At 39.5% G+C, this 15,902-nt stretch overlaps 2 protein-coding genes across 2 annotated transcripts; one reads left to right on the top strand and one right to left on the bottom strand.

The window, feature by feature from the left end:
• Positions 1 to 3,478: 3,478 nt before the first annotated feature.
• LOC126794695 (uncharacterized) lies at positions 3,479 to 6,111 on the top strand. The gene is made up of 3 exons (XM_050521461.1): positions 3,479 to 3,699; positions 4,324 to 4,500; positions 5,628 to 6,111. Exons 1-3 carry the CDS (start codon positions 3,634 to 3,636, stop codon positions 5,838 to 5,840), a joined length of 456 nt encoding a protein of 151 aa, XP_050377418.1. The 5' UTR covers positions 3,479 to 3,633; the 3' UTR covers positions 5,841 to 6,111.
• A 7,075-nt stretch (positions 6,112 to 13,186) lies between these two features.
• LOC126795562 (putative UDP-glucuronate:xylan alpha-glucuronosyltransferase 5) lies at positions 13,187 to 15,902 on the bottom strand. The gene is given in 4 exon segments (XM_050522376.1): positions 13,187 to 13,737; positions 14,173 to 14,289; positions 14,292 to 14,421; positions 15,489 to 15,902. Coding segments are annotated over 4 exon segments (1,212 nt in total).

The raw sequence follows: 15,902 nt of genomic DNA, 5'->3' as shown, positions 1-15,902 counted from the left end.
CTTCCAACTTTTATAGAACTTTTGGCCATTGTTTTCACACGTGCAACATTGCACGTGGCAATCATTTTTTACATATATCTCCATTATTATTTTTCATTATTTACACGGCACCGAAACTTATTCTCATCAGTTTTTTAATTAAGTAAACAGTATTTATGGAACTCTCAAGCAGTTATTTCCTCTCTTTTTCTCCTCCTTCAAAATACACTTTTAAAGATGGTTAAATTTGGACAATATCAATACATTGGTGATCTAGGGCCACGATTGTCGTTGTGTAACATAATATCAAAACGAGTCTCTATCTAGTTATTTCCCTTAGCTATATGGGGATTTCTTAGGGGTGGCATTCGGTTTAAACGGTTTGGTTTTGGGGTCAAACCATAAACCAAAATGAAATTAAACTTCGGTTCAGTTCGGTTCACGGTTTTTCAATAGGGTAAACTGAAAACCGAACCGAACGATTCGGTTCGGTTCGGTTTTTTCGGTTTTTTTTTTGAATTTTTTTTTATTTTTAAACAAATCTAGTTTCAAAATATTGTCGATCGACACTAATAGATGTGATCAACATATATATTTAGGGACCATTAAAAATTTCATCCATTTTGAACATCGTTTGACCGTCCATACTAACGATTAACCAAAAAAGATGCGTTTTCACATAATAAAACCCCATTGACCGGGGCTTTGCCAAATGAGTTTCCTTGTTTCGACCACGCACGATCGATAACAAAAATTATGTGATTTCAAATATGTAAACAACTTTTCTCATTTGCATCTTGGTAATGGGTCCTCCCTTAGGGTATATTAGTGTTGTTTTTGGTTTACCGGAAATTCCGACGGTCAAACGAGATCCGAATTGGATAAAATTTTAAAATGGTCACTAAATATATATACTGATCACATCGGATGGTGTCGATCAATTCCGATAAGTTTTCTTCATATAGTCGCTTCATAATGTGATAGTTTTATTATAACCCTAATATAAAAAGGTTATGATACATTAGTGGACACTTCGGCGATCGACAACTCCAGTTTGAAATATGGTCGATCGACACCAGTAAATGTGATCGGTATATATATTTAGGGAACCCGTAAAAATTTCGTCCGTTTTGAACATGGTTTGACCGTCCGTACCAACGGTCAACCAAAAATATGCGTTTTCACATAATAAAACCCCCATTGACCGAGACTTTGCCAAATGAGTTTCCTTGTTTCGACCACGCACGATCGATGACAAAAATTATGTGACTTCAAATATGTAAACAACTTTTCTCATTCGCATCTTGGTAATTGGTCCTCCCTTAGGGTATATTAGTGTTGTTTTTGGTTTACCGGAAATTCTGACGGTCAAAAGAGGTCTGAATTAGATGAAATTTTAAAATGGTCACTAAATATATATACTGATCACATCGGATGGTGTCGATCAATTCCGATAAGTTTCCTTCATATAGTCACTTCATAATGTGATAGTTTTATTATAACCCTAATATAAAAGTTATGATACATTAGTGGACACTTCGGCGATCGACAACTTCAGTTTGAAATATGGTTGATCGACACTAGTAGATGTGATCGGTATATATATTTAGGGAACCCGTAAAAATTTCGTCCGTTTTGAACATGGTTTGACCGTCCATACCAACGGTCAACCAAAAAACATGCATTTTCACATAATAAAACCCCCATTGACCGGGGCTTTGCCTAATGAGTTTCCTTGTTTCAACCACACACGATCGATGACAAAAATTATGTGATTTCAAATATATAAACAACTTTTCTCATTCGTATTTTGGTAATGTGTCTTCCCTTATGAGATATTAGTATTGTTTTCGGTTTACCGGAAATTCTGACGGTTAAACGAGGTCCGAATTGGATGAAATTTTTACAAGGTGACTATATATACACATCAATCATATCGACTGGTGTCGATCGATCTCGAGAAGTTTCCTTCATATAGTTGCTTCATATTGAGGCGGATTTAGTAATTACACATCCGTTTGTATATATATGTGTTTGTTTTAGCAAACTTATTTGAAACATACATATATGGGCATACATATAAACATAGATGATTATATATACATATATAACACTACAAAAGAGAAACATATAATTATATATAATATAAACCTAAAATCACATTAATCAAAACAAATATTCGGTAAGATAAACGTAAAACGACGTTATTTTATAAATAATTCGGTTTTTCGGTTCGGTTCGGTTTCTTATGTGCCCAAACTGAAACCAAACCGATTAATTCGGTTCGGTTCAGTTTTTCTTGTGTTCGGTTCGGTTTTTTTCGGTTCGGTTTTCGGTTTTTCGGTCTTAAGTGCCACCCCTAGGATTTCTCAAGCATAACGGGTCTGACTTTTGGTTCATCAAATTTTGCACCCTAAGTGTCCGCAGTAGGCTTTGGACCGTAGTCCAATTTTTTTAATGAGAATTGGAGCATATCGCAACAACATACACGAATTCCGATGTGGGATGAGGAGCAAACGAATTACACGAATTTTGTTCAAAGCTTGGACAACAATCGAGGAGTCACTCTACAACTCAATTTAACCCAACCTTGTTGTACATCCATTGTTAGACCATTCCGGCAAGCCTCAGTTTGCAGCGCCGAGCCCACATGAGGAAGGAAATTGGAGCTAGTAGTGGCAATAAAATCACCCTTGTCATTCCTCACCAACACTTCTATACCACCCTTTGCAGAATCCATGTGGAAGCCATCATCACAATTAACTTTCAGTCGGCCTCTTGGTGGAACCATCCAACGCTGTGGAGTTGCTCTCTCGTCCTTAGGTGCATGAGTTTTGGGAGGGCATGCATGATAATTATGGAGTAACTTCATGGACCATGCATGATGAAGTTTATTTTAACTTTAGTTACTTTAGACCAAGTGTAACTTCTCACCGATGATACTACCTTACCTTAACCATTTGATTCACGATATCTGTATTCTGGCACAATAGTTCACCTCCATTTCTTTTAAGCACGTTTGGAGGCAGACTAATTTCGTTGTGGACTCGTTGATAAATTATGGACACCATATTAACATAGATAGTTGGTTGAATACATTGCCTCATGTTGCACAAAATGTTACTCCTTTTAATATAATTTGATTTTATTCGTAGTTTTAGGGTGTAACTTTGTTTTCTTTCATGGAAGAAAACCATACCATAGCAGTCTTAAAGTAAGCTATCTCTATATTAATGCATCGACACCCAAATTTCTTTAAAGTGCGAGTGCATGGGGAGTCAAGTTACCAAATGAAGAATCCTCCGAACAGTCGCTCGTCAATTCCATTCTTTTATTGTTTTTGCCCCAACAGTCCATTTCTTCAAATTCACAGCTTTTCCTCTACTGACTCCAAAGCATATTTCATTTTAGGAAAAGCCGACAAAACCCATTACGCGCCAAGCAACCTTATCATCTTCCCCCACCCCTCTCTCTCTCTCTCTCTCTCTAAACACATCAACAGGGCCCAGAAAAAAGCAACAAACATAAGGTACACAATCTGGGTTTCTGTGCAAGTATATATATTCATATGTATTCAACAGAGAAAGTGGTTCGTTGGACTTAACCAGAATCAAGATCGGACCGCCTTGTTTCTGTGAATAAAGCGTAAAAGCCATGGTGGGTATTTTCTCAAGGTTCTCTGTCAACAAAGCCAGTCATCGACGCACCCAGAGTGCCATTGTAAGAACACCCTCCTGTTTCTCTAAGTCTGTTCTAGCTTGTTCTTTAAAGTTTGCGTTAAGATTGCTTCTTTGTTTCACTGGGGTTGACTTAAAAAAAAAAGAGTTTTAGAATTTGTGATTGGGAGCTTTGTTTTGGTCTTCCGTTGTGGAACTTCTCTCAGGATCTGACCTTTCTTATGGCTTTGGTTTTGGAAAGATGAAACTTGAAAGACCACTTCTTTGAATTTGACATCTTTTTCTGTGTGTTATTGGATCTTACCCTGCCTAGCTAATCCTGGACTTTTGAGGTAAGAGCTTTGGTTGTCAGCTTAAAAGTTTCAATTTGGTAGTCTTGCGATTGGTTTTGCAATTTCACAGAACCAAGTTTGAGTTTTTTACTGGAAAAATGTCATGGAGTTACTTGATGATCAGTTTGCTTTTTGGTATCTTCTTTCTTCTTCTGTTTGGTTGCTCGAAACCAAATCACCTTTTGATTTATAAGCGTCTTGTTCCATTGAATTCCTGAACAGTTATAAATGTTTTTGGCTTCAGTTTAAGTCTGCCCTTCTTCTTCTGCTAAATTTCACAAGTCAATTATGTGTTGGATGCAAAAATTCATGATTCGATGTAAATTGCTATGCAGGATGAGAGGGAAGTGCTGCCCCCTAATTCGGAGGCTACAGGTGCAGCAACTGCTGCGGCCACTGTATCTCATGGGATTGAAGTAGCAGTGGAGTTTAAGCCAGTTGAACATCCAATGGAGCCTCTTGACAATGATAGACCGATTCAGTGCCCGCTACCTGAGCCTTCCATTCTCAATGTAAGATAAATCTGAGTTTCCCTAAAGAATATAGCCTACTCTGCAATATGGAATTATATATTAATTTGGATGACGTATGGTAGAAAATGTTTTAAGTTTTCCTCTATCATTTCAACTGCACGTACTGAATGCATTTATTCAGTGCTGAGTGAATGGTTGTGTGAGCATTCAAATTTCTTGTCAGTATTAGCTTGATGGTTTGTTGGTTTGTGGGTTAAGATGCTGACAATTTCTAATCCAATGTACCATCAGTTATCATGTTTAAGACAGTATGTGGCTTGAGAGAATATGTGATACTGTTTCTTGTATATGGAAGATAAACCTTCATTTTTCGAATTACAATTAGAAAAGTGGGCATCAAAACCTTTTTTGGTCCATGAAGAATCCATGAACATACGGTTATGCCATTATGGGGCTTGACAGAGTATGGGATCATAGCAAACTGGAACATATGTGTTTAGTTTTAAGTACTGGAGTCCAGTTTAAGATTTCTTAGATGTCAGTATATAACTGCAGTGTGATCTGATTTTAAAAAATGATTGCTACTGAACACTCTTTGTAATATCAACTGTTGTTATGATTCATTGTGAATGGGTGATGGTTAAAGTACACGAGTCCATTATAGGTCCCAGATGTCAGTGCATAGTTGTAGTGCAATTATATTTAAGGTATGGTTGCCACTGAAAGTGGTTTGTAATATCAATTTTTATTGTGATCAATTCTTAATGTTGGCTACTTAAGGTCTGTCCCTAGCTTCCAATATATTTTAAGACAATGAAGTGCCTTATGACAAATTTGGTGTTCAAGAATACTAGAATAGATAGCTTTCATCCAATTAAGGTTGCAAAGTCATTGGTCCTGTTTCCTTGTGGAGTTTTGTAGCAGAATCCTGCTTGTATATTGTCATTAAAATGACAATTGTGTCCAAATGTTATTATGACGCTTTCACCATGCTGTTCTTGCTGTAATTGTTTTTAAGCACTATCATGGTTCTGTGTGAAAGATGATTCTTTTCACATCCACAATGAACCTGACTGGCAGAATGTTCGGCATGATTTAGTATTCATTGTGAACCATACATAGATAATGTATGAATAGTCCTTAAATAAAGCTTTTTTGACCTTTAGGATGGAAGAATTTGGAAGGAGAGAGTATCAGCAACTGTGCCAAGGAGAGGTGACTTGCCAGTAATGATGGAAGGCGAGTCTCTTGAACCTGAAGCTGCTGTGCCAAAACCAAGAAATACACGGCCAAATCGCATGATTTTACCATCTCTTAGTGCCCCTGAACATAACATTCTGAACTTACTAGAAGAATGTAATGCCGCCTCTGGGATCTAAAACCTGGTACATTGTTTCCTATTTGGTATTGATGACCATGTGTTTCTGTACAATTTCAATTGCTCATACTCTGTGTACGCCCCTCTTTTTGTATTTTATATTTTCTTATCCATAAATGGGTATACCGAATATAATGCATTCTTAGATGTATCAGTGTCACAGTTACACAAGAATATATGTAAGTTACAAGTGAACAGTTCTCAGAATTCCAACTCTTGCTTTTATCAGTCATTAGGTTCTGCTTTGTTTATACATCTTTGCCTTGGCTTGATTTCCGCCAAGACTCAGACCGTAGTCACCCTAAAAATACTTAAATCTTGGTCAGGCTCATACAAGTACTGGTTTATTGTTGTACCCTTTTGGGAGCACAGTACAGAATTGCATTTGTGGTTTTTTTTTTCATTTGTTTCTTAGGCAGCTTTTAATCCCTTTTATCATACAATTTTCTTCCCAATCATTTTTGCCTACCTAAAAAGCAATGGCATGGAATTTGAACACTAAAATATGTATCTCTGGTCTATCTAAAATCACAGGCTCAAGGAAATTAGAGAGAATTGATGCTTCAAGTGATTGTTTATTTATGAGTACATATTGCATTGGGAAGTTCTAAAGGCCCCCCTACTTTCTTATCTATTCACACAAATTTTAACTAGACCTTCATCTGTGCATCTGGATGGTGTTGTGTTTGTCGTTTTAGTAAGGATCTTCACTGGCCGGATTATAGTGACAAAGCTTTCTAGTCCTGAGATGGGAAGAGATGATAACAGGTCTGTCAAGTCCAAGGTTATATAAGCCTCGGCGTCACTGAAATACGGGGCAAGAACAACTCCACGGCTTGCAAGAGCTTTAGCTGTCATTAATGAATGGAAAATGAAAAACTTAGCAGAACCAGCTACCACACTTTATTTGTGAATTCGTGTTAGTTACTCCAAATAAACATACACGAGTGTTTAGCAGGCAACTTTGTGGATCACATTATTCCAGTCTTGTTTCCCCATCCCTACTTCGTTCGACCTGTTTCATTGTTCTCCACAATCTTTACTTTGTCTCTCTTCTTTACTTCTCGTCTCTCTCAAGTAACTAAGAACAAAGATGCAAATTCTGGCAGAGGAACTATTTTTGTAGACTATTGGTAAGTTAAGAAGCGATTTGCATTCAGATTCGGTTTCATATTTATACTTCATGGTTAGCTAGCCATTTAATCTGAGATAGATCTCGGCAACCCTTTGAATACATTAGTTTGAGCAAGTTTTGTGATGATAAAAGGTTGAAATACATAAAAAGACGCACAGCAACAAGAACATCATGAATAAGTAAAGCCATATAAGAACTAGCTAGCTAGACAGACAACTCTTGAGCTTGAAATGGAACCTCTGTTGGGTACTTGACAAGGTGTTTCCGGGGACTACGAAAGCCCCCGTGATTCATCCATGTCTTCTTCCCATGCCATGTATTCCCATGCACTTCTTTCATCGTCGCTCGACTTTCTTCATCCCCTACAGAACCTGCTTCCATGGCTGCTGCTGGCGACGAATTGATCGAAAGAGGATGTAACAAAAATCATGACCAACAAGGCAAAAATTAAGGCTGTGGTTGAGGCTCTCATCATCAACTGCACCAGGCTTCTACTTTGATTGACGCTTCTTGAGTTTTTGTGTGCTTACTGAAGAGAGTGGTGTGTTATTATAGAAAGTAAAAGGGGATAACTTTGCTTTGGTTGGAAGTCAGGAAGAAATCATTGAGCCTCCCACACTCAATGTCGTGTACATTTTCAAATGGATAAAAGTTGCGATCAATATATGTCAATATATATATTTGGGTTGTTGAAATAGGGTTAGAGTATTTCTCTTTGAAATATAAAGGGTAAATGAATATAGCCTAGCTACCAAAATGTCAAGGAGATGCTACAAAGGTTTACATTCAAGACTCTGAACCCACCATTGGAGATGATCGACCTAACGCTCAACCGAGTAAAATGCTGAAAACATAGTATGATTTTATAAGATATGTCGCCATAGACGACATCCGAGGACATATATAATCATCTTCTACATTTGCACACTTAAAAAGCTAACTATTAATTTAACATACACTAAGTTGTTAGCGTGAGGAACAGATGGAGAGACAGCTTTGTGAGCTATGTGAACCATGTTACTCATGGTGGTAGAACAGCTAGGATGCATCATTAGACATAGTATTACATCAATGCAATTATACATGCTCATTTCCTATAAATAGCTAGTTTTAGCTTTGTATCAAACACTCAATATCAATATAAATCTCAATATTCAACTTGGTATCACAGCATACTTACTTGGTTGGTTGCAAACTTGCTCCACCGTTTTTTTCCTCCCGTTGGGCGTATGTGTTTTTTGCCACACCTGCATCACCCAGCCGTAGCTCCAGTTGCACTTGCCCTCCGCCGTCGCCTCTGCTCTCCGACGTCGTCTGCTCCTGGTCGCCAGCTCCGACGCCGCTTCCAATCACCCGGATCGGCGTGCCCGTGCCACTGCCCCGACGCTGCGTCCAGTCGATCAGATCGGCGACGCCCTGCTCCGACCGACGCCCTGCTAACTCGACGACGACGTGCTGCTCCCGCTCGGTTCGATCTCCGACGTCGTTCCCCGTCGTCGCCTCCTCGCCGATGCAGCAGCAGCGGCGACCCAGATCGTCATCGATCTTCAACACCGGTGATCCGACCTCGGCCCTCAATCGGCCCTTCGGCCTCCGGTTGTGTGAACCCATAGTGGCCTCAAAGTCGAGTTTCTCTACTGCCAAATCAGAGCAAGGAGAGAGAGCAACAACGAGGAGCAAACAAATGCCCCTGAAACTGTCGACGAAACTCCAGCTCCTAAGACCGGCGAGGGTGCTGGAGCAAGTGTAGCATCCTCTGCTATGACTAAGACGAGCACCACGGCCAACACCATCAAAAACACAGCCTTGCAAATGTTAACATGAGCCATTTCTAAACAGAAGAAAGGAGAATGAGCTATGAATAAGTGTCAAAAGCCTCTCGAGAAGGTTGAAGAAGTGAAGGAAGAGAAGAAGGGATTTTATTAACTCGGAGAAACGACCCGCAACCCGACCCGAGACATGGCCCGGCCCTTTTTTCTGCTGCCTTGTCAGTGCATTTTCACCGATAGTGCTTGTGCACCCGCGGCAGGTTACTATCAGTTTTTTTTGTTTCCGCTGCATTATTGCTGATTTGTGATTTGATTTGATTTATAATGGGTTATGGAGACGAAGAAGAGAGTTCTCAGGTCAATGATGTTCAGAAATTTGAAGTCTCTGTCAAGAATTCTGAAAGTGGTTCTTTTGGGGGAGCCAAACTCAATGGGGCCAATTTCCGTAAATGTAAGAGAATTATGACAGTCCATCTCCGAGGAATGCACAAGATAGGGCATGTAACCGAAGTAACTAAGGCTCCCAATGAAGATACTGTTGTTGCCTACACTAAATGGGACGATGTTGATGGTCTTGTAATGTCTGTCTTCTTCAAAGCTATGAATGAAGAGATACTTGACCTGGTGGCAGAATGTGACACCGCGCATGTAATATGGAAGACATTGGAAGTCCTATTTACTAATGACTCTGATTTTATACAGGTTCATGAGTTAATGTGCACAACTTTTGCAATGCACCAGGATGGGCAACCGGTGACGCAATATTTCACCAAACTGAAGAATATTTGGGCTGAGATTGATGTGAAACGTTCTTGCATGATCAAGAATCAGGAGGATATTGTTTGGTACTAAAAAGAGAAGGAGCTTGAGCGAGTTCACTATTTCCTGAAAGGTCTTGATGCAAAGCATAACAGTGCGAAATGAGAGCTGCTCAGAAAGAGCGAACCCCCTAGCCTAATCACAGCTTTCACATTTATCCGTAAGGATGAGTCTCAGCAGGAAAGTCTTCATAAGACACAAGTTGAAGTTTCTAGCCTTACTGTTCAGGCTAGATCTCCAGCACCATCCCTTCAGCAAGCAACTTCCGCTCCACTTCATAAGCAAGGACCACTACCAGGCTTCGGGAATCAGCCCCGCCCTCCTTGCACTTATTGCCATGATACAAACCATGCTCGTGCAACCTGTTGGAAGTTGTATCCACACCTTAGGCCACAGAGGCCTAATTATCGTCCTAAGGCAAAAACAGCTATTCAACTGGTCTAGGAACCAGATATCTATGGTGTGGTTGGACATGATCATCATACAGCAAGAGGAGCAACACCCACAACATCAATAGCTGGTCGTGGTAAGATTGGTATGGCTTTACATATTTCTCACTTTGTTGGTTTTGATACATGGATTATTGATTCTGGTGCGTCCGATCATATGACTTATGATAAATCTTATTTTACTATATTATCTCCTCCACCAATACCATATGTTACTAATGCTAATGGTGAGGCCTTTCCCGTTTTAGGGAAATTGTCAGTTCGTATTACTCCCACAATAGAGCTTCACAATGTGCTATATGTACCTGCTTTATCTCATCATTTGATATCCGTCCCACAATTGAACACTGAAGCTAAGTGCTATGTGACATTTTTTTCCCATGTATGTGATATTTCAGGATCTTCTCATCGGTGAGTTAATTGGTCATGGGTATCTAAGGGGCAGGTTGTTTCATCTGGATCAGACATATGCAGGGGAGAAACCAGGGGCACCGTCCCGGATCGCTTTACTCTCCACTTCTGATAAGCTAAGTGAAGTTTGGTTATGACATCGTCGCTTGGGGCATCCATCTTTTAGTGTTATGAAATAATCCATGTCTACTTTGTTTCTTGGTGTGGATAAGTCAGTTTTTCGTTGTGAAACATGTGTTTGGGTAAGAGTCATCGATCTACTTATTCCCCTAGTACTTCTAATAAAAGTACTATTCCTTTTGAATTAATTCATTATGATGTTTGGGGACCCTTCAAAGAGTATACTGTGTCGGGAATGCGGTATTATGTGTCATTTATTGATGATTGCACATGTCTTTCGTGGATTGTTCTTCTGAAAACCAAAAATGAGGTTTTTTAGGCTTTTCAAGCCTTATATACCACTGTCCAAACACAATATAATGCTACAATTAAAATTCTTTGTTGTGATAATGAGAGGGAATATGTGAATCGTGTCTTTCAGAAGTTCTTTAACGCGCACGGAATTGTTCATCAAACAACGTGTCCTTACACACTTGAGCAGAATGGAATTTCCGAAAGAAAAAATCGTCATTTACTTGATATCGCTCGGTGTATTCTCTTTAGTGCCCATATGCCTAAATACCTTTGGGGTGATATTGTCATAACTTATGCTCACCTCATTAATCGTCTTCCATCAGGTGTCCTTGAAGGCAAAGTTTCATATGAGGTGCTTGCATCCCATGTTTCCTTACCCTCTTTTCATAATCTTCCCGCCCGTGTTTTCGGTTGTGTTGCTTTTGTCCATCTTCCAAAACATCAGAGGTCTAAGTTGGATGCCTGAGCAGTTAAATGTGTGTTTGTTGGATACAACGAACATTAGAAAGGGTACAAGTGCTATCATCCACCTACCGGAAAGTATTATGTCACTATGGATGTTACTTTTTTTTAGGACATGAGCTATTTCACGTCCTCTAGTACTGCTCTTCAGAGGGAGAATTCATATTTTGAAGAGCTGTATCATGGAGAGGGGGAGACAGGTCAGCCAGGAAATATGGTGACAGGTTCGATTGAGATTACTGATGTGTCAGCTACACATGCACCACCAGATGATTCTGGTATAGTCACTCCAGAGATTCAGGTACCGGAAGCTGACAGCACAACTGCCCATCAGAAGATCGCTCATTTGAGGTTAGTCATTCTATTGGCGCTAATACTAGTGAAGCTAATAGTAGACAATACGTCTTGCCAAATAGGTCTACTCGGGGTCAGCCAACAAAAAAATATGAACCTACCCTTCAGGCTAAAGCTAAGTATCATGTGGCAAATTTTATGTCTACCAAAAGATTGTCTAAGTCATATGAATCATTTGTGAATCAAATTTCTGCTGTATCAATACCTAACAAAGTGCAGGATGCATTTGGAGATATAAAAAGGAGGAAAGCGATGGAGGAAGAGATGCAAGCATTACAGAAGAACAATACTTGAGAGCTTGTATCTCCATCACATGGCAAGAAGGCAGTGGGATGTCGTTGGGTGTTTACAGTGAAGCATAATCCATATGGGTCAGTGAGCCGGTATAAAGCACGTCTAGTAGCAAAAGGGTTCACCCAGACATATGACATAGACTATGATGAGACATTTGCACATGTTGCAAAGATGAACACTATTCGGGTATTGCTCTCTTTTGCTGCTACCTTAAACTGGCCACTTAGACAGTTTGATGTTAAGAATGCATTCCTTCATGGAGAACTTACAGAGGAAGTGTATATGGATATTCCTCATGGATATGTGGCAGCTTCTCCAGATAACTTTGTATGCAGATTGAGAAAGTCTTTGTATGGTCTTAAACAGTCTCCTCGTGCTTGGTTTGGAAGATTTTTACAATTCATGAGGAAAATTGGCTACAAGCAGAGTAATTCAGACCACACATTATTTCTCAGACACCAACAAGGGAAGGTAACAGCCTTAATTATATATGTTGACGATATGGTAGTTACTGGTAATGATACTATTGAGGTGGATAGATTACAGAAGCAGCTAGCCACATAGTTTGAGATGAAGGACCTAGGTACACTCAAGTACTTCTTGGGCATTGAGGTAGCCCGGGGAAGTGATGGTATTTATCTGTGTCAGAGGAAGTACATCTTTGGTCTACTAACAGAGACATGTATGTTAGATTGCACTCCAATTGATACTCCTATTGAGCATAACCATCGGTTAGCAGAGTACCCAGATCAAGTGCCCACTGACCAAACTCGTTACCAGAGGCTAGTTGGACGCCTAATTTATTTGTCACATACCAGACCAGATGTTGCCTATGCAGTAAGTGTAGTGAGTCAGTTCATGCATAATCCCAGTATGGATCACATGGATGCTGTTGTGAGGATTTTAAGGTACTTGAAGTCAGCTCCAGGGAGAGGAGTAATGTTTTCGAATCACAACAATATCCTTGAGGTTTGTGGCTTCATAGATGCAGTCTGGGCTGAAAATATTACAGATCGGAAGTCCACATCAGAGTACTTTACCTTTGTTGGGGGTAATCTTGTTACGTGGAGGAGTAAGAAATAAAAAGTGGTAGCTCGATCTAGTGCTGAAGCAGAATACAGAGGTATGGCTCAAGGAGTGTGCGAGCTGTTATGGCTTCGGAACTTATTACAAGATTTATGTGTTAAGCCTAAGTGTGCTATACAGTTGTACTATGACAACAAGGCATCACGTAAAGATTTCATTGAGGTAGTCTATGCCACCACGTAAAGATTTCATTGAGGAAACCTTGATCACCACCATTGTAAGGCTTGATTTTGAAGCTTTCCCGCATTAGGTATTCGAACATGCAATTAGATGGCTCTACAACCATCAAGCCGGAGTCGAATATGTGTTCGTGGTTTAACACGGCATATAACTGTGGGTATGTGAACAGCATGTCCATGTTCCCTAGGACTAGAAGATCTGCATCGATGAAAATGACTTTGGAGTATTCAGTTAATTGCCACACACGTAGTTTGCTGTAGTTCCACTCATTGTATGAACCCTTTCTGGAAAAGACGCTTCGTATTCGTTGGATTCGTCTGACATCCCATCCGGCAGCTTGTAAACCGGCGATAGATTTGGGAGTGATGGAATCATCGGCGAGGAGGACTAGGTCTTTGGCGGAGTTGGTTTGCCTGATGCTTTGAGCCAAAGCAATTGCACCACAAACATATGCTTCAGACGAGTGTAAGATTGTTACATAGGCGTGTCTCGGTTGGCGTTTGTCCATTCTTACTCTCCAAACATCTTTACCAGTAGAATCAATAATCAAGTTCATCGTTAAAATGTGTGTAGTTCAGTGGGTTAAATTCTTGAGGTGTAACAGTGAATATGAACCATTAATATTGATATTGAAGAACTTGATAGTCATTTGCAAAATGTGAAAATGAGTGTCCATACCAATTACTCAACCAGAAACGGAAAGAATGAAATGACCAACAATCTTCCAATTCAAAATCATAGCATAAATTTGAGGGAATGCTAATCGTCCGATTGATATCAATCAATTAATTGAACTAGTGATATAGTATATTATTTCAAACGTATAACGTATAGCTTCATATAATAAGTTCAAAGTTCATATTACTACCTATCCAGATTTTTTAAAAGTCAAATACAGTGAAAAAGTAGAAATCGAAGATCTTGTAATTACGTAAGGAAAATTACCTGCTCGTGCATAACCAGTGGCAAGTTCGCATGCCCCGAAAGGCATTAACACCTTTTGCTTCAGCCTTCCAATGTCAGGCTTATACACCCTAAAATTCTCTTGACGCATTAGTAGGTCATCACATCTGAAATCTCCACCATGGGTCCGCACAACCCGATGAACACAACGTATACAGTCCGATGAGAACCACCAAAATCAGGGTCCCTCCACCCTAGCCTTGCCACCATGTTAGCCACCACCAGTGGCCGGATACATGTTGAAGGCTATATGGGCTCAAACCCTGACGAAAATTTGCAAAGTTATATATCATTTATATGAGATATATTTCATAAATTGTTTGTTAGTTGAGTTGGTTAAGTCATATTTTTTAATTCTACCAGTGCAAGAGGTCGAGTACCGGCATCCCCCCCCCCTTTTTTTCCTTCCACACTCCTTAGCTGTTAAAATTCTCAATTTTCCCTCAACTTTCACATCTTCCTTCCTTCTCTCTTTTCCAGTTTTTTTCTCATTGCTTTTCTCTTCCCCTCCACTAAACTGTCTCATTCCCTTTGTTGCATCTTAAGTAGATGGATCTAAGATTAATGGGCTTTAATATGATACACAATTGAGTCTGTGTTGGATGGTTATGATTTTAACTCTTGAAGATATGTTGTTAAGTATAACGTTTGGGAAGCGGAGGCCTGAGATTTTCGACGATTAACTCACCTCCAACAATTTATAATTAAGAAACCCAAGAACCAATGAATTGAAAAGTCCACTTGAATCTGATATTGAAAGAAGAAAAATAAATTGAAGAAGAGAAGGCAAAAACATAGGTTGTTCAAGGAAACTTTGTTGTTTCTCTCTCTCTTGGCCAGTCGGGCCACCCATTATTTATCTCCAAATATGATTGATCCAAAAATGTGCCATATAGATTTTGAATCAGATTTACAGAGGTTTCGTCTGAGGAGGAGAGGAAGAAGAGATGAATGGATGGGTGAGAGGGGTAGTTATGGATACAAAAACTTTGAAGTACAAATTGGAGTGTGGTTTACACAAGTAAATTTCAGTCTCATTCTTTTATTATGTCTTCTTCTTACATTTTCTTTTATTATGTCTTTTTTTTTCCTCACAATAATTTTTTGTTTTTTAGTACAAGTCTTATTTAAATTTAAATTTTGTTTTTTTTCTTTCTTAAACAGTCTTCTTATCATTTCCTTTAATTAAATTGGGTTATTACTTAAGTTTGAACACTTTAGGCTACTTGATCAAGTTTTACACTAGAAAACAATATTGACAAGAAAAAAAATTTAGACGACATCTATATCTTGGATCCGCCACTGGCCACCACCAAGTTCACTTGTAACCTAAACACATCTCTAACCCCTTCATTCTCACCACCCCTAATAGTCCCACATGGAATCTTGGCCAGTATCACATCAATGTTCTCGTAGTCCTGGAACTTCGGCATGGGGATTTCAGGGCACTTTGGCCGTCCCCATGTCTCGTCTTCGTCAATCCACTCCCGGAAGAAATCATCCCACTTCCGATCAGCAGAAACTCGATCGAAATTCACCCGAATTGGTTCTACATCTTCTAATCCATGCAATAGTTGAGTATAGTCGCGGTCTACATTGACCAAACCAAACCTCATCTTCCCTCTACCCAATTTCTTGGCGATATCATTGATCATGTGGACGGTGTTATTGGTTTGATTCTTGACCGGTTGCTGCTGCTGGTGTTGAACGGTGACGAAGTTTAACAT

Source organism: Argentina anserina, chromosome 5 (genome assembly GCF_933775445.1).
Source record: "Argentina anserina chromosome 5, drPotAnse1.1, whole genome shotgun sequence".
In the NCBI taxonomy this organism is placed as follows: Eukaryota; Viridiplantae; Streptophyta; class Magnoliopsida; order Rosales; family Rosaceae; genus Argentina; species Argentina anserina.
This window is presented reverse-complemented; position numbering and strand designations above follow the sequence as displayed.